The sequence below is a fragment of the Mytilus trossulus genome, chromosome 10 (assembly GCF_036588685.1).
Source record: "Mytilus trossulus isolate FHL-02 chromosome 10, PNRI_Mtr1.1.1.hap1, whole genome shotgun sequence".
Classification (NCBI taxonomy): domain Eukaryota; kingdom Metazoa; phylum Mollusca; class Bivalvia; order Mytilida; family Mytilidae; genus Mytilus; species Mytilus trossulus.
In genome coordinates, this window is record NC_086382.1 from 76155082 (window position 1) to 76181437 (window position 26356).

At 32.6% G+C, this 26356-nt stretch overlaps 1 protein-coding gene across 1 annotated transcript in view; it reads left to right on the forward strand.

The window, feature by feature from the left end:
• LOC134688185 (uncharacterized) overlaps window positions 1–4370 on the forward strand; it is a 31281-nt gene extending 26911 nt beyond the window's left edge. The window contains exons 5-6 of the mRNA XM_063548656.1: window positions 3361–3406; window positions 4274–4370. Coding sequence (XP_063404726.1) covers window positions 3361–3406; window positions 4274–4370 — 143 coding nt within the window. The remainder of the gene's footprint in view (window positions 1–3360; window positions 3407–4273) is intronic.
• Window positions 4371–26356: the final 21986 nt, after the last annotated feature.

Below are 26356 nucleotides of genomic sequence, written 5' to 3' on the forward strand. Positions count from 1 at the left end.
TACTTCTCAGTGGCGATTCAATAGTGTTTGCTAATTAAACAAAAACTTTTGGGTGCAATTGATCTGGTCCCGGTAGATGCATTTAGATCCTTTAGTAATTTGTGTACCTCTTTACTATTAAAAAGCTCATCACTTGAGAAATTATCACAGTATATCTTACCACTATCTACTGGGTTGTCTGATTTTAATGTAAATACACCACTGAAGAATTTAGCTAGTACTTCAGTTTTTCTCAAAGTCTGTAGATACTATATATTTATACTATTTACTAGTGTGTAATTCTGATATACCATGATTTTCGTTTCTGGTTAATTATTTCCAAAAAGTTTTGCAGTTAGTTTTTGCACTTTTTGCTATCTTTTTCTTATCACATTTTCTGTCATTCCTAATTGCTGTTTAAACTAAAGAATTTCTTAACCCAGGCATAGACTACCTTAGCTGTATTTGGCACAACGTTTTGGAATTTTGAATCCTCAATGCTCTTTAACTTTGTACATGTTTGGCTTTATAAATATTTTGATATGAGCGTCACTAATGAGTCTCATGTATACGAAACGCGCGTTTGACGTACTAAATTATAATCCTGGTACCTTTAATAACTAATTAACCTCATTTCTAACTTTAGTCTTTAACCTGCGACCGCATAGCCTCTGTTTCCTCTTTATACATCTTACTACTTCACTCTGCGTTTTCCCCTTTTTTTTTACTATTTGGTTGGCTCTTAGGGATACATCCAATCGTTGTATCAGTTAATTTTTCCATAACAATACTAATGATGTCCTCTGTAAATAAAATTGAGAAAGGAAATGGGGAACGTGTCATAGCGACATCAACCCAACCATAGAGCAGACAACATCCAAAGGCCAACAATGGGTTTTCGAAACTCGCGCATCCGGAAGCGTCCTTCAGCTGGCCCCTAAAAAATATGCATACTAGTTTAGTGATAATGAACGTCATACTAAACTCCAATTTATACACAAGAAATTAAAATTAAATATCATACCAGACTTGCAAAGGCCAGAGGCTCCTGATTTGGGTAAGGCACAAAATTGCGGCGGGGTTAAACATGTGTTTGAGATCTCAACTTCCTATACCTAAAACAAACGCGCAACAATACGCACAGTAAAACTCAGTTTAAGAGAAATCCGAGTCCTACGTAAATGTTCCATCTTATAACTCATTCCATTTAAAATAAATTTTCCCTCATTCAATCATAGTCGCCTTTAAAGTAGTTGAATTTCTGACTTTTGTTTGAGTCATAATTTATATAACAATATTAGTTAAAAATTAGTAAGCGATCATCACTAGATCCAAGTGAATTAGCCTAGTTAATTTTCGATACTCTATTGCTATTATTACTAAGAATAAATCAAGCGTTGATGGTTGATTTATCCTATATCTGGTAGGTTCATCGAATAAATGATCGAAACATCAATTCCTTATGCACCTATCTTTGGTAAGTTAAATTACCCTGATACGTCCGCTTTCTGACGAGACATTGTCTGGGAACATATCATAATCAGTAAATAAAAATTCAGCCTTATTAAGGTTATATTTAGAGTTCGTTGGTAATACTTCTATAACCATTATAATTCCAGATGCCTGTTAAATGTCACTTTAACAACGTAATTTAAATTCATCGTATTTGTTTATTAAGCATTTGCATTTGTATATTTACATTTTAGTTCACTCAATGTGCATTTTTTTAAATGCTTGTCACCATTAAACATTTTTCCACCATTAACAAACGAACAATGAACAGCAGTATTTACATTTGTCTGTACAAAGTTAGTTTCCTTTGTACCGTCACAGTGCGTCAGCCCTCGAATTATCATTTTTGGTTTTAGCCGTAGGTTCCATAATTATTTTTATGTTTTCATCTCTTTCCTCTTTTGTCATATCATGAGTTACACTTATACCATAGAATGGATTCTCTTTGCCAATCCCTTATAAATGAGATAGTTGTACGTTTGGACTCATTTTCAGCCCATATCATTTCCCATGGTCTTTGTTTTATATCCCGTAAATCATCTAATTCTTTGTTCTTACCTAGCCTGGTGGCATTAACACTGCTACTATTGTCAACTTCATTGAATGATGCCAGACTTTTTACATAATCAGTGTCTCTCTGTTTGCGAACTGTTCTTTCTTCATCAGTGACCTAATTTTCCCCATGTATAATAATGTTTTTCTCTTCAATGCTACTTTCTCGGATGTCGGTTACTTGTTTATTAAGTGATTCTTTAATATTATTCAACTCAGATTGAACTATTGTCTCGGTTTCTTTCATAATTTGTTTAATTATCACAATAACCTCCTGATCAGAATCTTTCTTAGTGATTTCTGTTTCTAATTTTTCTCCATTGACGAAATTCTGCACATCTAACCTCAACATCTCTGTCAGTACGAATGTTTTTCATCACTTTGTCTTCACATGTGTGACATAACCAGTGAAAAGATGGATTCATAAATACCTGGAATTGTTCTGATGTTAATTCTAGGCAGTTACTGCAGCAACAACTTTCACAATACTCACAATGTATTATTTTGTCAGTTTGTTGTGAAAAGTCTTTTTACCTGTTTTACATTTCCATTCTCTACCTTGATTTTGACGGACTAGTTTTGCATAAGGGAACCTAGCCTGGATCAGCTGGTAGGTTTTGATGTGTTTGAATATTTTGGGCGACATAATGGTGTCTACCACTCTAATGTAAACAATGTACTACCTGGTACAATTAAATATAATCATAACTAATTGTTGTGCTTCAACTCCTAATTATTATCTTCAACGTGTTAAATAATATCTATTCTCAATATATGTAATGTTTTTTTTTCTGTTCCTTCATTTGTTATTTCAACAAAAACTAATTTATGTTTGAAGCATTGCAAAGTTTCATCCTTCTTCAACCGCAACCGGAATTCATCATTTAAATGGTTCATGAATATTTCGGCAATTGTGGGCAATGTTTGCCAATAAACGTGAATACGAACTTGACATATATCATTCTCTTTGTAGGTTCCACATTCTTAACCAGAATTATATTCAAATGTCATGAACCAATCGGAGTTTTCATTGCACATATAACAAGCTTTTAAATGATCTTTTACGCGACCTATAACAAATCAAATCTATGCAAGTGTGAATATATTTATTTTGCAGGTATGACATGGATTATAAGGATACATTATCAATAGCAGTTGTATTTACAATTTGCCTGATCGCAAATGTTTCTTGTTGTGAAAAAGAAGAATTTGTTACCTGCGAAAGAGAAAATATGACGTGTTTAATATCTCTGTGCAGGTGTTATAACAGGGCTCCTCTTCCATTTTATAAATACTTTGATGAAGTTTTTTGTACAGACCTCACAGAAGTTCCGAAAGACATTCCAAATGAAGCTTACTATGTGTAAGTCAGAAGGGTAATTAAAAAGAATATGGGTGATGATTTCTGTTATCATTAACTTTATTTTTTTTATTTTCCAAAGTTATATTTACAGCTACACAACTTATCTAATATAAAATGCTGTGGATCAAAAAAAGAAAAAAAAAGAAAGGAAAACAAAATAGGAATGTCAATAAATCTTTTTTGTATTGGAATTGTAGGAAATAAGTTTGCTAATATTTGAATCTAAAATCTGTTAATGTGTAAACATTAAAAAAAAAACTCTATTCATTACAATAGCGTTCTTTTCGGTTGATCCATCGTGATATTGACTATTATGTTCTTGTTTTCCCACGGATTGAAATTGAACATTGTATTTGGTTTTGATGTCACATGTATATTTGTTATTCTCATGGGATTTTGTATGATGCTTGGTTCGTTTCTGAGTGTGTTACATTTTAGTGTTGTGTCGTTGTTCTCCTCTTATATTTAATGCGTTTCTCTCGGTTTTTGTTTGTTACCCCAATTTTGTTTTTTGTCCATGGATTTATGAGTTTGAACAGCGGTATACTACTGTTGCCTTTATTTAAAAATAATATCAGACTTCAATATGTAGTTAATTGAACCTTTCTTTCTATATTGTAGTCTATTACGCTTTTACATGACAATGATTTTTAAGATATGCACATACCAACAAATCATTCCCTACACTTATGTTTCATGTTATAATTATTGACTTATATCTATTGCGGAATTTGCCTTTTACCGCTCAATTTCCCTATTAAAAACTTTGAGCTAGACCATATAGTGGTCCTGTTGTTATTTTACTTTTGAATATATGTAAATGTGTTGCCTTATAATATTCAACTTGAAAACAATTATTTGTTTTAGATCTATAACTGGAACTAATATTACAACAATAAAAAGAGGAGATTTCAACAACATGCCAAAAGTGGCTAGACTGTATGTTGATGAATTTAAGTTTTAAGAGTAATCGTTATATAAATTATCTTAAAAACACGTTAGACAAATGTTGCGAGAAAAACATTGAATGCTCAGGATTTTCGATGTATTCATTAACTATCTTATATTCTAAATGAATACTGTCCTGTCAGGTCTTAAAGTGCGTTTCAAATATGAAAAACCACCTTAACTTTCAGGGTTAATTAGATAACTATTTTCAGGTTTATTTACTGTATCAATTTACTGCTCAACCTTGAGGATAAAAGTGCTTAAGGTGGTATGGGAGTCTAAAATAAAAATGATAGAATGTGTTCATACTTAGTCAAAATGTAGGATCTATTGATACATGTTCAAAAATATTATAAAAATGATCGGTCAACGCACATTTTCGCAAGCTACAGGTTGTGACAAAATTAATGGATATAGGAAGATGTGGTGTGACTGCCAATGAGACAACTCTCCGTCAAAATATCAATTTTTAAAAGTTAACCATTATAGGTTAAAGTACGGCCTTCAACACGGAGCCTTGGCTCACACCGAACAACAAGCTATAAAGGGCCCCAAAATTACTAGTGTAAAACCATTCAAACGGGAAAACCAACGGTCTAATCTATATAAACAAAACGAGACGACACATTTTGAATGCATTATACAGGAAAAAACACAATTTTGTGAATAGAAACTAAAGAAAATGATAGAATTGTAAAATAAATTAGAAAAAGCTAGCTTTCAGACAATGCTTTGATAATACCAAAAGGAAAGATGGGGTCACAGTACGTTATTTTCGGCTAAAAGACAAAATAGGAAAATTCCATGTAGATTCCTTCAGAAATGCACTGCTTTAGAGTTACCTCTCCTTAAAATGCCAATATGAAAATATTTAAAAAAAATAAAAAATAACAATCAACATTTGTAAAAATATTAATATGTATAAGTTATATTCTTATAAATTAGTTCTTTTAAAAGAAAATTCACATCAAATATCTGCAATCCCGCATCAAAAATTGCTAACTTGATAGAAAATATGGACCTTAGATTCTCTGTTTTTTACAATCCAAGATGGCGAAAGACACCAATACCACCTTAAAGGGGAACTACGACAAATTTGACCATTCAGTTTTAGATATCTTTATCAAATTATCTAAATGAAGAAACTTTAATACATTTTTTTGGGAACAACTAACAAACTATCTAGGTCAGTTGGACATGGATTGGTACTATAACTGCCCTTAAATTTCTACTAGATTACACTTTTGTTCGCTTTAAAGATTCCGTATATCGTCAAGTCATCGGAATTATAAATGGGAACTTACTTTGCACCACTTTTTCCGGACCTGTTTCTGTATTTTTTTAGTTTCAATTTATGACTAAAATTAACAAAGCCCCATTAAATCAAAATGTGATACAAAATTTAAAAAACACTTTCTTATACTTGTATGATATATTTGCTCTCAATAATGACGACTTCAGCGATTACTCCTGTTGAACTAACATTGAACACTGCCATTTCCTGAATCTTGATATCTATATCATTAACGGGAATGTTTTAATACAGTCCTTGGATGGTGTAAACTTCCCACTAACACTATACACCATAACACCATACACCATACACCATTACACCATACACCTTGTACAATTACACCATACACGTTACACATTTGCACCATACACCTTACACATTACACCATTACTCATTCGTTATACACGATCCGAAATTACTCATAATGCAATTAAATTTCCAATATCAAGATTGTTATTATTGTTTATGTTTACAATTTAAAAAAAAAAAAAAAAAAAAAAAGAACTTCGTTTTCAACTAATGAAATGTTGTACACCATCATTCACACCATTCCCGATCACACATTACACAATCACACCATTCCTCATACACCATTACACCAATCCCCTTGCACCATACACCATAGCACCATACACATTACGCCATTGCATCATACACCTTACACCATTACACCATACACGTTTTTTTTGGGAAGTGTACACCATCCAAGGGCTGTACCAAAATTTATGATAAAGAGAGAATATTTTCATTTCTTATTGTAAATTATCTTTATTTAGTAGGTGACGTTCCCTTGTTACCGTCTTATCTGAAGCTGACGTTCCCTTGTTACCGTCTTATGGTGTTTATATATCTCATTTTGTACGATTCGCTCGAGTTTGTAACAACGTATTGTATTTTAGCAAAAGAAATCTATGTATTTCGGAAACATTATTACAGTTGGGTTTCCGACACATCCTTAATATACCAAATAGACTGAAAATGGGAATCATCAACATCAATCTAAATCAGCAGCCACAGATATCGTATGATAATTATCAAAGGTACCAGGATTATAAATAGTACGTCAGACTCGCGTTTAAAGACAACTTACACACGAGACCTAATTGAGAGCACCACCGAATGTTGAAACTGGTGTATTTTCGTACTGTTATAACATAAAACATAAAGGCAAATATGTGTTTTTTTTTACAGTGACCTTACAGGAAACGTTATCACAGTAATAGAGACCCATGCATTTTTAAATCTTCCCCTTGTATCTATCATGTAAGTATTAGTTACATTCGAACTTTTTTTATATTATAGTTTTTTTTATTCTATTTGTACATCAAGTACAAATAAATTTTTATAGGTATTGTTTTTAGATTATTCTGCAATTTGTTTTATATTTTAATCAATTGTGTTTATGATGAGAGTAAACGCAATCATCACTGCTTGATCCTAGTATATTTCACGTCAACACATCGTGCACTTGTTTGACAGTCGCATTAACTTCCATGATATTTTCAACGATGCGTGAACAAAACGCTGGTAATATTATCCAAATAAATGTTGGGAGAGGGGAATACATTCCTTACATCAGTCAGAGTCCAGTTACTTAAAATAAGTGATTCTTTCAAAAAAAATCAAAATTAAATGTTTATTTTGTTATTCGTTAATAATTTTGTGAAAGTAAAAGCACAAAAGTACTGAACTCCGCGAAAAAAATCAAAACAGAAAGTCCCTCTTTAAATTGCAAAATCAAAAGCTCAAATACATATTTGCTTAGTCTTAAGTTTTCTATGTTGCGTCTTCTGTACAATTATTTGTCTGTTTGTCTTTTTGGTTTTAGTTGTGGCGCTGTCAGTTTATTTTCTATCTATGAGTCTGACTCTCCCTCTGGTATATTTCGTCCCTCTCTTATACATCAAACGAATGATTATCAAACTGCTGAAATTTTAGAAACATGGTCTTTACTAATTTTTTAAGTAGCATTTCTCTGCAGTCTTTGTTGTAAATACCTAGCCCACGTCATTTTAATAAATTTTAGAATTTTACAAGCATTTTTAAGCTCGGTTTTTATTGTATAGTTTCATATGAGATCACCCCTAGTTTTTGGTGGGGTTCGTGTTGTTTATTCTTTGGTGTTCAATGTTGTGTCATGTGTACTATTGTGTGTCTGATTGTCTTTTTTCCTTTTTAGCTATGGCGTTGTCAGTTTGTTTTGGATTTATGAGTTTGACTGTACCTTTGGTATCTTTCGTCCCTCTTTCAGAATAGATGTTACATTTTACATCATAATCATACTGGTGAAGGATGTCTTTTATCCGAAAAATTTATCCTTCGATCAAGAGTTTACCTTTTTGTTGTGATGTTGTATCCTTTTAGACTTGCTTATTATATATAAGTGTATGAATGGGTCTGTCGTAGAGTCGTTATTTGGTAAATTAATTATTTCTTTGATTGTAGCATACGATCTTTTAAGCTTTATATTTAGTTTATCTTCAGTCAATTTAATCGTCATGGCTTATCTATCATGTACTGTGTTACAACTCTATATTTTATTGAAGAGGAAAGGTAACACTAGGCTACCGAAAGTTAAAAGCTGATTTTTTTGTTCCTCAAAGTTGTTTAGAGCGATGAACACCGTGGATTCGGTGTTTGCTTATATCCAAAAAGCATGAGTCCGAATCCCGGTTAGGGAAGAACAAAAATAAGCTTCTGCAAATTTGCAGATTGAACATTGTTGTGATGATATTTAGAGAACAGTATGAATTGAGACGATAGATGTTTACCGGTCTTAAAATCTTGTTGATTGTTCAGGAAGAGACAAATCAAAGTCAGAATCTATTTCTAAGGGAATAACATGGACGTCAATAATAGCTCCATTCATCTGTTGTTTTTCTGCGAACATCACAATGAGTGCCGCATTTGCAATATGAACTGTCTTCCTGTCTCAAAGATACTAGTGACACAAGTGGCTATAATAATATCTGTTTGACAGCTTAACTGCTGTAGTTGTATGTTCGTCAATTTTCTTTTGGTAAAGATGTTGTTTTTATTCGTTTCAATTCTTTAACAGCACTTACTTACTTACTTACTGCCCTTGTACACCATTTTGCGTGTAGGGCAGTGACGAAGATTTTCAACTTTTGTCTGTCATGGTTTTCTGTAGTGTGCCCCATATCTGTTGGTATTTACTAGCATCTACTTCTACAGTTCTTTTCCTGTCATTTTGGGTCTTCCTCTCTTTCTATTAACTTCTGATGTCCTGTGGAGTGCTGTCTTTGTGATATACTCCTCGTCTTTCCACCACCAGCGTCTTCTCATTATTGTTGTGGCTATATCTTGTTGTTGGCATCTGATGAAAAAGTCCTCGTTTGAAATTTAATGTGGCCAAAAGATTCGCAAAATCCTACTTAGACTTTTAGTATGGAATACGTACAGCTTCTTTTGGTCGTCTTTGGGAGTTCTGTCCGGATGGTATTTTACCAGATCTACATACAGCCTGCAGGTTGTAAAGAGCTGACCTTGCCTTTGATAGTATTCTTTTGAAGTCAAATTATGTGTCACCATTGGTAGTAACAGTGCTGCCAAAGTAAGTGAAGGTATCAACATGTGGTAATGTTTTTCCAACCAGCAATACTGACCCTGGGTTGTTTACACTAAGTGTCATGACTTCAGTTTTCATTACGTTGATTTTCAGCCCCATCTGTTCTGAATATTTTTCTAGCTCTGAAGTCTTTAATATCTTGAATATGTTGGTGTGTATGAGATACGTCATAAGCAAAATATAGGTCTTCCAAAGTTGTGAAAGTGCCCTATCGTATGCCCCTAAATATATTAGCTGTTGTTTGTCTCATTATCCAGTCAATGACTATAATAAAGAATGTCGATGACATTACATACCCTTGTCTTACTCCTAATTTTACTTGGAAGTATGTATCACTGTATCCAAGCCTGCACTCAAATCTCTTGTAGAATGCTTTATGTGCCTTATCACCCATTTTGAAATACTTGTCAGTGTATACAACATAATTTATGAAATTAATACATAACATAAAATAAAGGCAAATATGTGTTTCTTTTGCAGTCAGCTTAAAGGAAACGTTATCACAGTAATTGAGACCTATGCATTCGTAAATCTTCCACGCCTATCTATCATGTAAGTATAAGTCATATTCGAACTTTTTTATGTTATAGTTATTTTATTCCATTTTTGAATTAAGTACGAACACATTTTTAAAGGTAACTTTTTTAGATTAATTGGTATGTATTTTGTTTTTAACTCATTGTATTTATTATGTGAGTAAACATGATTATGACTGCCGAATTTTAGTTTATTTCACGTTAACACATCATGCACTTGTTTGACAGTTGCATTAAACTCCATTATATGTACAACGATGCATAAACAAAACAGGCATACGAGGTAAATTTGTCAAAATATGGGTACAGCAGTTATAACTCTTGTCACGATCTCAAAACAAACAAATATTTAATGCGGGGTTCACACATTGCCGATTATTGCTCCCGATTGAGATCAGACAGCAATACGACACGAAAAGTGAAAAAGTCGGATTAGTATCCTCAATTATCTGGAATGTCCTATCATTGTCTGAACGCATTCGTTTTAGTTCGTAACAGATTCCTACGGATCGGGAAGGGTCCGAATAGTTCGGCAAAGCATCCCGACAGTTAGGTGCGTCCCGTAACATTCGGGGCAACTCAGCCGATTTTGTCTAGTCGGATTACAATCGTGGCTATGTCGTGACAGATTCTGCTGTATCGGATCGAATTCCGAACAATGTCTTGTGTATTCTGGACGGTGTCCTGTGGAACGGGAATGATCCGGCGTAATTTTTCATAGTTGTTTTTCTGCCGATTGAGTCCAGATTGCATCCATATCTTGTCGATTGCGAACCGTTGTTTGCCGAAACCGTTCCGAAACAGTCCCGTTATTAATACGTTATTCGTCAATGATACCCACGTCAGAGACCCGAAAATTACAGAATACAATACGACTGAGACCAGACAAAGCCGTTTGCAATGCGATAGAGCGGACTATGATAGGATTACGTTCCGACAGTACTTGATCATCCCGAATATGCCGACAGTTTTCGAACAGATAACTTCCGTCAGCGTCGGTTCACTGTCCGGTCACTGTCTGATCTCAGTCGGATAACATTCTGTGACAGACTCGGTCGAATTTTACCTGGCGAAAAATACAAATCGGATTAGAAGCGGATTCAGAACGGAATTATCGGGACTAATTCGCTTAGAAACGGTTGAATATCGGTGCTTCCTGAATACTATCTGATTGTTGTCGTGATCAAATTATTTTTTTTACAAATTTTAATTTAATTTTAATTTAAGTTTGAATTTCCATCCACGATTCACAGGATCTTGATCAGACTTTTAATAAATTTTAATCGGGAATGGTCCTATCAAGAACGGTAGTAAAAATCGTGAATGTGTGACCCCAGCTTAACAAAGAAGCTTAAAAAGCATCTATCTAATTTAACAACCACATGCATTGCTAACTTATAAATGTATTTTAAATCAAACCATAAAGGATATAAATACAGGAAAAGTCTCCCTTAGCTGTGTTTTGTAAAACCTTTTGGAACTATTGTTTTTCTAAAGCTCCTCATATTTCTACTTTATTTGCTCTTTAAATGTTTTCGATCTGATTGTTTAGGTCTTTTGTAGACAAAACGCGCGTCTGGTATGCATGCAAAATTGTAAGCCTGATTTCTCATGTGAGTTTTTTTAAAGGTTTCATGGAATATAATTATTTTAGTTTATCCTTAGAAATAAATTCCAACTAGGTTATTTGCAGAAAGTTTAAACTAGAGGCTCTCAAGAGCCTGTGTCGCTCACCTTGGTCTATGTAAAAATTAAACAATGGACACAGACAAATTCATGACAAAATTGTGTTTTGATGATAGTGATGTGTTTTAGCCGTATTTGACACAACCTTTTTTAACTTTTGATCTTCAGTGGCTTACATGTACAACTTTGTACTTTTTTTCACTTTCGATCTTTTATATTAGGGCGTCACTGGTGAGTCTTGTGTGGAAGAGGCGCGTTTTTGGCGTATTAAATTTTGAACCTGATGCTTTTTGTTATCTATTAATCATGTGTTTCTTTGTCTAATATGTTCTCCTATTTATTTGTATTGTAGTCCTGTAATATTATGTTGTCATTTAAATGTAATATCTTACATTGCCATTAAAGTGCGAGGTTTGGCATGCCACGTTGCGTCGTTTGTTTTCATTTATTTTTTAGTGTAAATTCACATTTCGATAAGACGTGTCACGGTACTTGTCTATCCCAAATTTATGTACTAGTATTTGATTTTGATATTATATTTGTTATTCTCGTGGGATTTTGTCTGATGCTTGGTCCGTTTATGTATGTGTTTCATTTCAGTGTTGTGTCGTTGTTCTCCTCTTATATTTAATGCGTTTCCCTCGGATTTAGTGTGTTACCCCGATTTTGTTTTTTGTCAATGGATTTATGAGTTTTGAACAGCGGTATACTACTGTTGCCTTTATTTATATCTCTCTTTACTGAACATTTTTGTTGCTACGATTACCTCTATCTATGGACTATCTGGTGTCAGATAATAATACATTATTCTCATATAATGAATTTAAAAATAAGTATGATATCAATACTAATTTTGTAGAATTTTATAGTATTTTAAGTGCGATTCCAAAGAAACGGAAAAGTATAATAGATGGTAGTTCAAAACTGGAAATAATAGAAAATAAATTAATAGATAAAGTTAAAAAGGAACCAAAATTTTGTAAATTTTTCTATACATTATTTTTGGAAGATAATAACATGTTATCTTTATCTTACCGTGAAAAATGGGAAAGAGATTTAAATATACAGATTGGGGATTAGAATGCTATTTATTTTATGCCCTTCATCATAACTAGAAACTCTTTTTTGCAAAACTTCCAAAATCCAAAATCTTGTTCGTTTTTGGTTGAATAGATTGTTCATAGGATTTTACCATGTAATTCATTTTAATTCAAATATAAATTAAAAGAAACTGAACTTTGCACTTTTTGTTCAGAAATTAAAGAATTTTTTTTTTGGGAATGTAATGTATCTCAAAACTTCTGGCTATCCGTTATAGATTGGATTAAAAATTATGGCATTCTCCTGCTTTTCAGTGCAGAAAGATCATTTTACGTGTGTCTGAGGATTTTATCAACAGTAAAACAGTTAACAATATGTTGTTGTTATTCAAATATTATATATACAAATGTCGATGTAAGAACATATCGTATGGTGGGGTAGAATAATTAAAATATTGAATTAATATAGAAAGATACTCTGTATGTTTCTGAACCCCTGTACAACAAGTTAAAATAGATCGGAAATGGTATTTGTTAGAAGCAGCTTTTATTTAATTTATTTGATTAATTAACAAAACCTTTTTGTAATATTTATATCTATATCTTATTATATCCATATGACTTAATTGATTTATCAAGTATTACTTTAGTTTTACAATGTGTTTCGAATACTGTAGTATGTAATTTCACATGTTTCATCATCACAAATAATATAATTACAAAATAGATTATCTCTTTCTAGAATGAACTTGGCCCAGAAATTTCATTGGAAAACATCTTCTAAAAGTTTATAAAAATTTACAAAAATTTACTTTAAAGGGCAATAACTCCTTAAGGGGTCGATTGACAATTTTGATCATGTTGACTTATTTGTAGATCTAAATTGCTGAACATAATGCTGTTTACAGTTGATCTCTTTCTATAAGAATATTCAAGATAATATTCAAAATCTGCAAAATATTCCTCAAATTACTAGTTTCGGGGCAGCAACCACATAACGAGCTGTCCGATTTGTCTGGTAATTTCAGGGCAAATAGATCTTGACCTACTAGACAATTGTTCCAATTTTTCAGATTTACTCTAAATACTTTGGTTTCAGAGTTACAAGCCAAAATCTACATTTAATCCCTATGATCTATTTTTAGACATGGTGGCCATCTTCGTTGGTTGGCCGGGTCACGTCACACATTTTTAAAACCAGATACCACAATGATGGTTGTGGCTTAGTTTGGTTAAATCTGGCCCAGTAGTCTCAGAGGAGAAGATTTTTGTAAAAGGTAACGACGACGGACAACACCGACGGGTACAGTGGACGCTGGACGCAAAGTGATGAGAAAAGCTCACTTGGCCCTTCGGGCGAGGTGAGCTAAAAATAATTAAACCTCTAGATGACATCTTTTCCCCTATTCACGATTATATATACACAAATACAAATGATCAACCACAACCCGTGTTTACAACTTCAGGGTTTGTCATATGTTTCATGTCATTATGTCGATTTTGTTTAGGGGTTATCTAATATGCATATATTATTCAAGCCAATACATTTTAGGTTTTTGAATGACAACAGAATACAAGTAATTGAACCAGAAAGCTTTGTGAACCTTACACATAGTTCCGGACTAGAACTGTAAGTATTTGTATATAAATGACAGTAATTGATTTACGCAAAAAAAACCCACTAAAACAGCTCTGGTGGAAAATTTTCTCAATTGGCTTTCAAACCACATAATATTTTTCATACGTTTTCCGGTCACCACTGCAATCTATATCACCCAAGGACTTTTGACTGATTTAGATCTTAGCTAAACTACTGTTTCCTTTTAAGCTCACCTGGCCCAAAGAACCAAGTGAGCGTTTCTCATCACTTGGCGTCCGTCGTCCGTCATTAGTCGTCCGTCATTCGTCGTCCTTCGTCTGTCGTCCGTCGTCGTCGTCGTCGTCCGTCGTTAACTTTTACAAAAATCTTCTCCTCTGAAACTACTGTGCCACATTCAACCAAACTTGGCGACAGTCATCATTGGAGTATCTAGTTTAAAAAATGTGTAGCGTGACCTGGCCAACCAACCAAGATGGCCTTCATGGCTACAAATAGAACATAGGGATAAAATGCAGTTTTTGGCTTATAACTCAAAAACCAAAGTATTTAGAGCAAATCTGACATGAAGTAAAACTGTATATCAGGTCAAGATCTATCTTCCCTGAAATTTTCAGATGAATCCGCAACCCGTTGTTGGGTTGCTGCCCCTGAATTAATAATTTATAGGAAATCTTGCTGTTTTTGGTTATTATCTTGAATATTATTATAGAGAGCGATAAACTATTAACATCAATAATGTTCAGCAAAGTAAGATTTACAAATGGGTCTACATGACCAAAATGTTCAGTTCACCCCTTTAGAAGTTATTGCCCTTTATATCATTTTTAACCATATTTTAATAAATCGTAGTAACCTTTTACAAAAATCTTCTCCTTTAAAACTACCTGGCCAAATTATTCCAAACTTGGCAACAATAATCCTTAGGGTATCTAGTTTAAAAATGTGTGGCCTGACCCGGTTAACCATGGCTAAAGTTAGAACATATAGGTAAAATGCAATTTTTTGCTTACAACGCAAAAACTAAAGCATTTAGAGCAAATCTGACAGTATAAAATTGCTTATCTGGTGAAGATCCATCTGCCCTTACATTTTCAGATGAATCCCTCAAGCCATTGTTGGGTTGCTGTCCCTGAATTGGTAATTTATGGGAAATTTTGCTGTTTTTGGTTATTATCTTGAATATTATTATAGATGGAGATAAACTGTAAACAGCAATAATGTTCAGCAAAGTAAGATTTACAAATAAGTCAACATAACCAAAATGGTCAATTGTCCCCCTTAGGAGTTATTGTCCTTTATAGCCAATTTTTTAACAATTTTCATAAAATTTGTAAATTTTTACTAACATTTTTCACTGAAACTACTGGGCCAAGTTCATTTTAGATAGAAATAATTGTAAGCAACAAGAATGATCAGTAAAGTAAGATGTACAAACACATCACCATCACCAAAACACAATTTTTATCATGAATTCATCTGTGTCCTTTGTTTAATATTCACATAGACCAAGGTGAGCGATAAATGCCACTCTTTTAAAATTCATGGGGTATTAACCAATTACAATTATAATGTTCTCAAATAATATTCTACAAAACGTTTTGATGGCACCATCTTTAGATTATGACAACTCCAAAGTAAAGCAATGTTGATCTGAAATATTAATTTTACTCTGAACAGCTCTTAACACATTAAACCACTAAATAATTTCAGTTTCCAGGCATTTGTCAGGTTATCTTCCGCGTTAAATTCAGTATAGTTCAAATATTCACCAGCAAACCAATTAACATCAGGTTAGTCTAAATTAAGCCGTTCATTTGGTGCGATGGAATCTTAAAAAGTTTACTAGTGTGTAATATAAAAGTGAAAATGGACGTCTTAAAGTTAACTATAATGGATGACTGAATAATTAGTTTTTTATTCATTTCAGATGATTATTAGATCATAATGAACAATTAGAATGATAATTCCTTTACTGGTGGGTAGAAAAAGCGCTCTGCAAGTTATCAGGGCAAACATGAATTTAATAAAATGTATGGAATATTGGCACTCTAAATTGTTGTCGAAATATTTTTTTAATAACAGTATATGTATATAGCTCTCTACTTTTGTAATATACCAAAGATACAAAAAAAAACCCACATAAAATCACAACAATATTAGACTCCGAGAAATGTTTTAAAAGGAAGATCTCCAATCAAAAGCAAATCAAAAGTTCTGGCATATTCCTGACTTAGTACAGATTATCAAAGGCCTATAACTTTAATACCAGAACAAAGAGATGAATTCGGCAACATATAACGATGTTATCTTCAAATTTTGCAATTTTTCAACATTAAAGGAAGCCAATGAAAGATAGCAATAATACTAGATGAATAACAATGAACTGTTTTTACCAACGGAAACAATTTTTGCCAAACAATGTATCCGAAGGAAATGAAAGTACATTATTCCACTGTTTATACCTATTGATAGTTTAAACAGTATTTGATTGGTTGAGACTATTTCACGTGTCATTGAACAAATCTTCAAATTCTCCTCTCAGTATCATATTCACCATCTCTGTATCATATTCCATTCTGAAATGTCCGGACTAAATAATGCGACTGTTAATTTACATAACGTCTTAATGTTGCATTTCTGTAAATATTGACAATGCAATTTCCCATAGGAACTCCTTTGACGGCTAAAACTGTACCCCTTTTACTATGAAGTTTTGAAAAAAATCTTATTCTAGAATTGAAAGTTCATATGCACCACAATTTTTTTCAAAGGTCAAAATATAGGGCTGTGCGGCATATTTTCAACGTTTATATGCCCTGAACGTCTCAGAGTTAAAACTTACACTTATTTTCTTAACTACCCCTTCCTCAAATGAAAGGTTACCACAGATTGCAATGTTTACAATATGCACATGTTTATTTACTGGTAACATTCCCAAGTTCATTCTCTGCGATATGGAACACAGAGAACATAACTGGGAACCAGTATGTAAACAAAATCAATTTTCTATGAATATTCAATTACTCCCCGAAAGAGGCGTGTTTTGAGCTACAGCTGTATTTACAAAGTGCAACCTATACAGACATTTATTCAAATAGAAAACTCTTTAAAATCAGTTTTTCTCACATTAATACTCATTTATGAGAAATATAGTCTAAAAGAAATCACTGTGTATACTCTAAGTTTTTCTTAACTATACATGCAATACCCCCTCCCCTGTTTCAATTTTTTAAAAGAATTTGAAAACACGACTTTTATTATTGCAAGCTTACCCTATTTGCATATTTTCTGATAAAAAATGCCTAGAACCTGTTAAAAACTGTTTTGATAACATATTCAAAGTATATCATAATATTATAAATGTAATGTTTAGCAGTCAAAAAAATATCATTACAACATTCAAGATTCTATAAAGTATCCAATCCAGCCTCTGTCTCCAGTCCACATCTTACTGTATGCCTATTTGTCAGTTAAAGAACATTTTTCTGCCTCAAATGGTCAATTTAGAATTCTTGTCACAACAGTATCACCTGTAACCTTATATCTGACACAATTTAGCTACTATATATACTAGCACTGTTCAAACAAAGCCATATATGCAATAGTTGTATGTTTGCAGATACCAGTCTGAGATATAAATTCACTTAAAATGTTGTAGAGATGACTACTTACACCTGCTTTTTGCGTAACTTCCATGCATAGTTATTGTTTTCTATATCAAGAACTTTAAAATCATAAAATCATAGCATTTACAAGCTAAATTATTTGTTTTATGACCCAGGGGGTTGGCAATTTTCTATGTTTTGTGCCCCATGGGCCTCACATTTCCTAAATCACTCTGCTTTTTCTAACAATTTGGAATATTTAGTACATATTAAGGATAGAATACACTATTGTAAGTTTTCTTGAGATGTTTTTGTTTTTCTAGCTTGTATTTATTATGACGTGGTGACAAAAAAGCAGATGTAGGTGTTGCGGCTTACTTTTGGGTTATCGAAAGGACACAAATACCCCATATATAATATTCAGGAAGGATCTATGAGTTTTAATGACTGCGAAGAGTAAATATAAGCACTTCTTAACAATTTAATTTACAGATATGCAAATATTATAAATTAATTGATGATAGATTTGAAACATGACATTTCCTTTTCAGATTCCTTCAAAACAACAATTTATCCAGAATAACAGCAAATATGTTTAAAGATATTTCACTACGTAATCTGTAAGTTTTGATCATAGTTTATGAACACCATTACAAACACAATTTTTTTATGAAAGATAAAATTGAGAATGGAAATTGGGAATGTGTCAAGGAGACAACCACCCGACCATAGAAAAAACAGCTCCAGACTTGAACTGATTGAAAGATTATGATTTTATCATACGAATATCAGGCACGCACAGTCCTTCCCGTTAGGGGTTTAGTATCATACTATCATAACATATATGGGAAGAACATAACCCGTGTTGTGCTAGCAACTGGTTTTTGAATAAATGTGTTTAGTTCCGAAGCAGAGACCATATAAGTGAATCAATATTAACGCCAAAATATGCAATCTTTAAAGACCTGACAACAGTATCGTAACGATATCCCTTCTTAATAAGTCTATTTAAAGGTTTTATAAGTTTCTGAGGTGAATACTGACATTTTTGTGCTTTATAAAGAATATTTCCATAAACAATTGGATGTGAAATACCTGAACGTATAAGAAGTCTGCAAGTTGAGCTATATTTACAAATGAATTCCTGATACCGATGATAACATTTAGTAAATGATTTGACTAGTGATATCGAAAACCCTGGTGTAATAATTTTTCACTAATACATAAATTTCTCTCGTTGAAATCTAAAAAATTGTTATATAGACGAGCGAATCGTACAAGTTTAGATATATAAACACCGTAAGATGGTGACAACGGAACGTCACCATCTAAAAATGTATGATCAGCGATAGGAAATGAAAAATCATCTCTTTTATCATAAATTATAGTATTAAGCTTTCCGTTAGTGATATAGATATCAAGATCGAGGAAAGGGCAGTGGTCACTGTTAGTATTAGCTTTATTAAAGGTAAGTTCAACCGGATAAATTTCTTTAATATACATACTGAAGTCGTCATTATTGAGAGCTAAAATATCATCCAAATATTTAAACGTATTATTTAATTTGTTTATCAGATGTTATTTCGATGGGTCTTTGCTGTTTTTAGTCATCAGTTGTAAGTCATAGCAATACAAACACAGGTTCGCAATAAGTGGTGCACAGTAATTACCCATTGGAATTCCGATAACCTGTCGATATACGGTATACATAAAATGACACCATTACAAGCTGAATTCTTATTTTATTTCTTTGAAAGTGTCTATTGTAAAACAATTTTTTTCTATTTTTTGTGGCGGTGATATAATTATGGAAGGCGCAGTTCATACTTTGTTTAGAGTGCAGAAACTAATTCTGATTTGTCATGTTAACATCAAAGAAAAGAATATAAGTGTATCATTTGTCATATGTAATCGCTAACCAAATCGCATCGCAACCAGACGCTGAAAGTCTTGAAAGTGTGTGATAACAGCTAGTTAAAAACCTATAAGAAATATGGCGACAAAAAATGTAGATATTGACGATTTTTTCTTCTTCATATGAGTAAGAATTCTATCAGATAATTGGCAATCACAAGAAGATCAAAGAAGCCAGTTCATTTAATTTTATGTTCAAATATGCTGATAATGTTCCTTCCATAAAAAAATCCAAATATTTCTGATTGGGTTCCGTTAAAATGTAAAAAAAATCAAAATATAATTGAGTTAGATTGGCTGATTAAGAGCAGACGAGACTAAGTTTAAAGGTCAATACTGAGTTTAGATAGATCAATCATTTGTGGAGGCCAAATTCAGACTACAACAAGAGTATTAATTCTGCATACGCCTAATTAAGTAAAGTCGACACCAGAATCTATAAAAGTAAAGTCTTGTTAAGAAAGTCATGTGCTCTGATCTAACTGGTCGAGCACAAAATATGGTCTTTTCATATTCAGACCAGCTAGAAGTGTTAGCTTTTGATTTCGCCATTTAATTAACTTTCCGTTTCAAATTTCCTTGGAGTTGGTAATGATTTGATTTTACATTCTATAGTTAAATACTTAATGTATTTCACAGTTATCTGCACGGAAACCCAATAACAGTGATAGAGAAGCATGCATTCGTCAATCTTCCACTTCTACATTTGATGTAAGTACTTGTTACATACATTAATGCTACGACACACTATTTTGTGAAGTTATAATTGTTTTCTAATTCGTTTTCGCGAAGAACTTTAGAACGAACTCAAATCAGGCATAACATTTGATACAAGAAACACAAGCTAAATATAAGCTACACATACATTTAAATGTGCCTTCGACTGTACCATACATAGACATAAAATTGAGAATGGAAATGGGGAATGTGTCAAAGGGACAACAACCCGACCAAAATAAAAAAAACAACAGCAGAAGGTCACCAACAGGTCTTCAATGTAGCAAGATATTCCCGCACCCGGAGGCGTCCTTCAGCTGGCCCCTAAACAAATATATACTAGTTCAGTGATAATGAACGCCATACTAATTTCCAAATTGTACACAAGAAACTAAAATTAAAATAATACAAGACTAACAAAGGCCAGAGGCTCCTGACTTGGGACAGGCGCAAAAATGCGGCGGGGTTAAACATGTTTGTGAGATCTCAACCCTCCCCATATACCTCTAACCAATGTAGAAAAGTAAACGAATAACAATACGCACATTAAAATTCAGTTCAAGAGAAGTCCGAGTCTGATGTCAGAAGATGTAACCAAACAAAATAAACAAAATGACAATAATACATAAATAACAACAGACTACTAGCAGTTAACTGACATGCCAGCTCCAGACTTCAGTTAAACTGACTGAAAGATTATGATTTCATCATATGAACATCAGGCACAATCCTTCCCGTTAGGGGTTTAGTATCATACCATCATAACATATATGAGAAGAACATAACCCGTGTCATGCCAACAACTGTTTTTAGAATAAATGTGTTTAGTTCTTTAAAGACCACCACGTATTTGACAAAAACTAGCATGACCAAAATGAAGTTCTCAAATTCAATAGGGCTCTACGAAATCAACTACTTGGAACAGGAAGTACCCATTTTGGTTAGAAGAAACTTAATCATATCTTGAAAGCCTGTGCAATGCACAATAAAGAAATTAAGGAAAGAATTAAATCATAAATGCAGACAAATTGAAGACCTGTTGGTGACCTTCTGCCAATGTCTGTTCTATGGTAGGGTTGTTGTCTCTTTGACACATTCCCCATTGTCATTCTCAATTTTATAAATGTTTGAAAAACAGGATAAAGCTATATTAAGACTTGTACATCCAAACAAATGATTACAGCTTCCTAACACAAAATCAAAGTACGATCAAAGTAAAGTATCTTTTACTTAAATATTTTGCTTTTTTGAATAGCTCATGTGCATCATTTAACTAAAACAATCATATGTGTAAGATTCGTCAATTTTAACGTATTCCCCAACCTAACAACATAAAATACCAAAAACACAAGTATACATCCTGTCCCATGTTATGATCTAAAACAATGTGTATGCCGTCGGTCAATCACAATTTGTTTTGTTGTGTGCCTAATTTAGGCCGTTTGTTGCCGGAGTAGGTTCAGTAAAACCCCTTTTTGGCCCCAAAATATATCAGTTTTATAAAATTGTTATAACATAAACTTTTAGATATTTATTGCAAAGAAGAATATTTCTGCTACATTAATATGGTCTATCCCAAATTCATATATTTGGTTTTGATTTTATATTTGTTATTCTCGTGGGATTTTGTCTGATGCTAGTTTTTATTTTGTATTCATCTGATGAGCTAAGCGTTTTTCAACTAATGATAATAGTTTGTTCTTATGCTGTACTGATACACCACTATTCAAGGTTCCGGGAGGTTTGGCGTCTTAAAACTAATCTAACCCCTCTACCTTTTTTTTTTTTTTAAATTAGATTAAACGGTTTAACTGATAGTGAAGAAATATCGTAATACACGACCCAAAGGGGTGGCATTTGGTTCTCTAGTGATTTTTATTTATCCTTTTTCAAAGATTTGCAGAAAGGTGTATTATTTATACGTGACGTTATCAGACATGGTCGTATTTTTTCAGGGCGTCCAAATAGGACATTTCGAAAAAAATCAGAACAATTTTAAGGTCATTATTTTATTTGAACCAATCATTTGGTGACAACAGATATTCACTAGTTGTCTCACATGGCTCGAGTAATGTGAAATATAAGGGAACTATCATATGTTGTTTTGTTTACGCACTGGTTCCCAGATTTGATCTCCATGTTTCATCTCTTAGAATCATTGTTAGATTGTTACCAGAATACATGCACAGGGTAGGCTATGGAAATGCAACCTTTATACTAGCTTACTGTGCAGTATGGGCTTTGATCATTGTTGAAGGTCGTACGATGAACTATACATTTTAAATTCTGTGTCATTTTGTCTCTAGTGAAAAGTGGTCTAATTTGCAATAACACCACATCTTCTTTTTTATATATCACAACTAGATGTTAAACCGGCACAAAATAATTTTGTTGTCTTGTCATAAGACATCATCAAATTCGTTAATTAGTGATCATAACCTATAACTTGACCGAATATCAAGTGTTTGAATTTCAGATATACAGGCCTCATGCATTACTAAAAGTGCAATATATGTCAAATCAGATATATTTGGTGTTGTAAAATTTTACCGGTAATGTTACAAACTATATTTGTGCAATAGATATAAGAAATTGTGGTATGAGTGCCAATGAAACATCACTTCATCCAAGTAACAGTTTAAAAAAAAAAACATTATAGATCAAAGTACGGTCTTCAAAACGGAGCCTCGGCTAACACCAAACAGCAACGTATAAAGAGCCTCAAATAGTGTTCAACCATTCGAACGGGAAAACAAACGGTCTGATCTATATAAAAAAATGAGAAACGAGAAACATTTATGAACCACATAAATAAACGACAACCACTGAATATCAGGTTCCTATTAGAAGATGCAATCATATGCAGCGGGTTAAAACATTTTACAAGTACCAACCTTCACCCTTACCTGAAACAATAGTGTAGCATAACAACACAGAAAAACATTTATAATCAGCTCAGGACAAATTATAACTAGAAAAAAATTATCCTCATAATCATATAAATCCCTAGTATTTATGTTTTTATAAACTATCAACTTTTAATTATCTCAATTTTATAACGATATTTATCAATACAAATTGACAAATAACTTTGGTTTTTTATGTTGCTTTTATTTTTGAATTGATTCATTGTTGTTTCTAATTGTATTTGTTATTTGTAGTAATTGGCTTACTTTAGTTTTAAAGACGGTCGAAACAGAAGCATTTATGAACATTTCAAGAACAGCTTTGTGAGTTGATATTTGAAAGTGTAAAATTCAAATAAAATTGTAGTATATACTATCCAGCTTATTAATAAAACTCTATTACAAATGATCTTCAATGAACATTTATGCGTATTAATAGGTTGTGATGTTGTAGTATGTTTACGAATTCGTCTATTAAGGTGTAATACCACCAAATCATGGAACGTCACATCCGATAGTAGGTTGAAAAAATATTCCATTAAATTTGACAGTTGTAGGTAATTAATCCTACATTTTATTGAAGTAAAAACATTTCTGTGTCATAAACATATGTATTGGGTAGTTCAAAACACTATTACTTTTTATTTTGGATTTCTATAGAAAATTTTGTAATCTTGAGATTACATGGTGACTTAACCTTGTATACAGATAAAATAAGGGGAGAAGTTCGATTAGTTAACTTCCAATGATGGTTATTTTCATATATGCAATGAAATATTATGTGATCTTTTTCTCTAGTACTTGACAGGATAAAACTGTACTCATGCCAAGTATTTCTTGACTTGATACAAAGATAAATTCTCCACATTTGTTTTGAAAAGTGCAAATTTAAAAGACTAATGATGCTAATAGGAGATATCAATGGCGATATTACACCTGTAGCGATTTTGATAAATGTTCCACCTTAAAAAAAATATTTCAGAGTAGAAAATGAATGTTTCCAATACAGCATCATACATATAAAAGATATGAAACAGTTATCTACCGTTTGTTCATTTCTACAGATATTGTTTTCAATTGACATCTTCTGAGTTCATAAAGATATCGCTTCAGAAATATAGCCGTCATCGCATATCATAAAATCATTAAAATCTTTACCGAATGCTGCCAATTGCCTGTTATAGATTTATGTGAACCTGTTAACTATGAACCTATGAACCTATGAACCACAAAATATAACCTATTCTCAAGAACGAAAAGACTATCTCTACCACTGTTCTATATCTTCTTTCAGGTTTTTTTTGCCATGGCATTTTTTTTTTATTTGAGATTTTGAATCGTTGTTTATATTTTTTACTATTGTTTTATTACTTTTCAAATCCCCAACATGCATATTTTTTGGAAATAGGTATAGCTTGTTGTCCCTCAGCAAATATTCGGCAAGCATTTCACATAGACTTTCCTGTAGGTGTAATGTACATTATTTTTCAACAGGACCGTTATAACTTTTATTGTCAACTTTGAGTTTCTAACATACTAAAGTCTTATTTCGTAAAGATGGCAAAATTTTAAGATATCTCAAAATTCAAAATTTCACATTTTATAAGTATTTATACCAAATCTTTTAAGAAGGAATGCATTTAGAAACCAAAAAAAGATAAAATATAGGTAGATCTTATCCTTACTTGGTCAAATGTAGACTCGGTCCAAACTTGTTGACCGCGTTCGAGGTACATACATAAAATTGTACGCCAACACACAAGTTCAGACCAGACCTATTTGTGCTTTTTTTTTTGACTGCTTCAGACCTAACAAGTTTGCCCCAATTTTGTACGTATTTTAGATTATTAACCTTGATCAGCTGCAAATGGTTGTCAAACGTGTGACCTTCAACCTTAACTCTTTCTCTCAAAACTTGTTGTCTTCAATTTAACCAACATTGCTGTAAAATTTTATACAGAAATGATTGAAGATTACGAGAACACAAAATGAAAGATTTGCTATCCTCTTTTTCAATGCAAAGCTGTGTTTTTAAAAGTTTTTTAAAAGTATACTTAACCAAGCATCTGTGTTGAAGCCCTATAATGCTTTACTTTTACAAATTGTAACTTGGATGGAGTTTTCTGATTGGCACCACTAAGTATATCTATATGATCGGAAAGCAGTGAATATTCTATCCTTAGTGAAATATTCTTATGTAAACAAGTTAGTATATATGAAACAGTTTGCAAATGGTATTGTCTACATGTATAATTCGTTCAAATGTGGAATATTATTTAAGTTTATGTTGACTTGAATATTTTGCAGATCATTAGACATAGTTCTAGCAGGAAAAAACGACACAGTAGAAATACAGAAAAATGCATTTATGAATGTTCACTTCAAACAATTGTAAGCATATTATTTGAATACAATATAAGAAATGACGTATTCAAAATCTGCAACAATATAGTTATGAGGATGGACGTGTGAAGTCGACACAAACTATACTTAACGGTCACCATAACGAAGGTTGGGTGATACCATGTATAGTTGTCGCCACCCATTAACGACAGGTTTTCTTGGTCATGGAATTTTGAATAACATTTTAATCGTCTCATCATTAATTGTAACGATTGTGTCATTTTCCTCACTGGTATGTGAATGCGAGTATGAATTCACATGGGTGATGATGCATGCCATGCATTGCTGTGGACACTTACCGTGTAGATACATCTTTTTCACTCATGTTAAGGTTCATACGATTCCCTCAGTTTGGTTTGCCTTCTTGATTTTAGTTTTCTAAATCTGATTACGAGATTGTAAACTGCTGTTGCCTTTATCATTTTTTTCAATTTAGAAAAATCAATGAGTTGTCGATATGATATTTTAAGATAAAACATTATATTAATAACATCAACAGTCGGCAAATGAGTAAACTTTGGACAATTTGAGTATTTTAAAAGTTTATTTTTTCGAAAAGAGTGAAGCAAAGACAAAAGTTCAGCCTAAAAAAACTTGTCTATGTAATATGTCCAACTAAAGATCGTTAGGAGTCACAAAAAGAATTAAATTCATTTATTAACTGATTGTTTAGTCTCCGTTGACTAGCATTCATGTCATTAAAATATGTTTT